A 2060-nucleotide genomic window follows, 5' to 3' on the forward strand; every position below is an offset into this window, starting at 1 on the left:
CGGTGATGACGGTGCCGATGCTGTTGTTGCTGCTGTTGTTGTTGTTGATATCGATGATGGTGTTGGCGGTGGTGATGGTGGTACTGCTCGCGGTGTTTTCAGGTGGTTATTCGTCGGTGTTAACACGAGATGGTGTTTCGCCTGTTCGTGTTCCTGCTGTCTCGCGTTGGCGAACGCCTCACCGTTGGTGATGTGTCTCCATATATCTCTCTTTCCTTTCACGTCTCTTCCTGTGGCCGCCGCTGCGACTGTTACTGCCGCCATTGCACCACCAAAATCCTTTGGTCCTTTGTACTTTGTCTTCTCTTTTTATTTATTTATTTATTTTTGCTATACTCCCTGTTTTTCCTAACTCCTTCTCGTCTTTATTGCAGCCACTATTTACAGGCCTGTCTATCTATTCACTACCAAGCCTTACTTATTCATTTATCTACACGCATACGTGCATACATATACATATATAGATGCATATATACATATATATATATGTGTGTATATATATATATATATATATATATATATATATATGTATATATATATATGTATATGTATGTATGTGTATGTGACTTTTTCTACCTATCTATTTATCGGTGTCTGTAGATGTGTGAATGCATGAGCATGTGTCTGCGTGCTCTGATCGTAGCGGCGGCGGCAAAACGCGTATTCGTGTATGCGAGTGCATGCGCGAAGTGCATATGAGAATGTATGCATGTAATGTAACGTAATGTTTGTTCGTATGAATGCATGCAGGCATGTGTGCGCACTTGCCTTTGTAAATATCAATGTGTATGGCCGAACGTATACGACTGAGAGCTTGTACGTAGTATGAGTGTTTGTGCGTGCGTGCGAACGTATAACCGTAAGCGCACACGTGCTTTTGTACTTGCTTATTATCTGCCACAACACGCTCACATATTTTAAAATGCATCTACGCAAAATGCATTTTTTTAAGGCTATCATAGGTTATTGTAAGTGGCACATGTGGACGAAGTAATGATTTTGTTGCACATTTCTGTTTTTGCTCTTCAGTTCCTTAGAAGAAAAAGAAGGGAGAAAGTCCGAAGCAATGTTGTCCACTGACTGAATCAGGGTTTCAGTTAATACGATGCTTTATAATTGAGGAAGAGAAAAGTTTAGCAGATGTCAGTATGGAACAAATGCATATATACAGTAGTTAGAAGTCACTCCCGCCTAAGAGTGCTATGAAGGGTGAAAGGAGGCTTTGAAATGAAACATAATGGGAGGAGAGCCAATAAAATGATGGACAGAAGTGGATCGTGAGTGAAGTGAGGGAAGTGGTGGCGTGAGAGGAATCGAAAAAGTGAGAAAGATAGAGAGAGAGAAAGGGAAAGAGGGAGAGGAAAGGGAGAGATTGATAGAGAAAGAAAGAAGAGAAATATAGAAGAGTAAAAGAGGAAGTGCTTAGTGAAGTATTAGTAAGACGGATGCACGGACAGATAGAAAACTAGTGAGCTAGCGAGTTAGATAACTGTGCATTTGTATGTATGGGTGTGTGTGTGTGTCTAAAGAGAGAGTAAAAGAATAAATAACGCACGCGCACATACATGCACACACGTACACTCACATGCACATATATACGTGTGAGGAAGAGAGAGAGAGAGAGAGAGGGGGAGGGAAGGAGAGAGAGAGAAAGAGAGATTCTGGAAAATGAAAGTAAAATAAAAAAAAATTACGGACAGTGAGAAAAATAAATAAATAGCGATGGAAAAAGGAATGGAAGGATGTCAGCTGAGCGAGTTTGTTGACCGTAGATAAGGAGAGAGTATAATGTTACATCGGAAAATTAAGAGAAAGCTTTTACACAGTAAAGAAAAGAAAGAAAGGAAATGTAAATGCAAATAATAATAATAATAATAATAATAATAATAATAATAATAATAACAACGGTAACAACATCACCAACAACAACGGAAAGAAAATAACTGAAAAGACACGCTTGGAATAAAGGAGCGCAGAAAAGAAAGAAAGGTTTGAAGAGTAAGGGGGAGGGAGAGGTGCAAAGAATTAACAGAAAAAGAACAACAAGACCAACAACAATT

At 39.3% G+C, this 2060-nt stretch overlaps 1 protein-coding gene across 1 annotated transcript in view; it reads right to left on the minus strand.

Annotated features, from left to right (window-relative positions):
* LOC115232520 (GTP-binding protein Rhes) overlaps positions 1-504 on the minus strand; it is a 151117-nt gene extending 150613 nt beyond the window's left edge. The window contains exon 1 of the mRNA XM_029802429.2: positions 1-504. This exon is cut by the window's left edge and continues 170 nt beyond it. Within this exon, the coding sequence (XP_029658289.2) occupies positions 1-264 (264 nt within the window). The 5' untranslated portion in view covers positions 265-504.
* Between the last annotated feature and the right edge of the window lie 1556 nt (positions 505-2060).

This window comes from Octopus sinensis, linkage group LG2 (genome assembly GCF_006345805.1).
Source record: "Octopus sinensis linkage group LG2, ASM634580v1, whole genome shotgun sequence".
Lineage (NCBI taxonomy): Eukaryota > Metazoa > Mollusca > Cephalopoda > Octopoda > Octopodidae > Octopus > Octopus sinensis.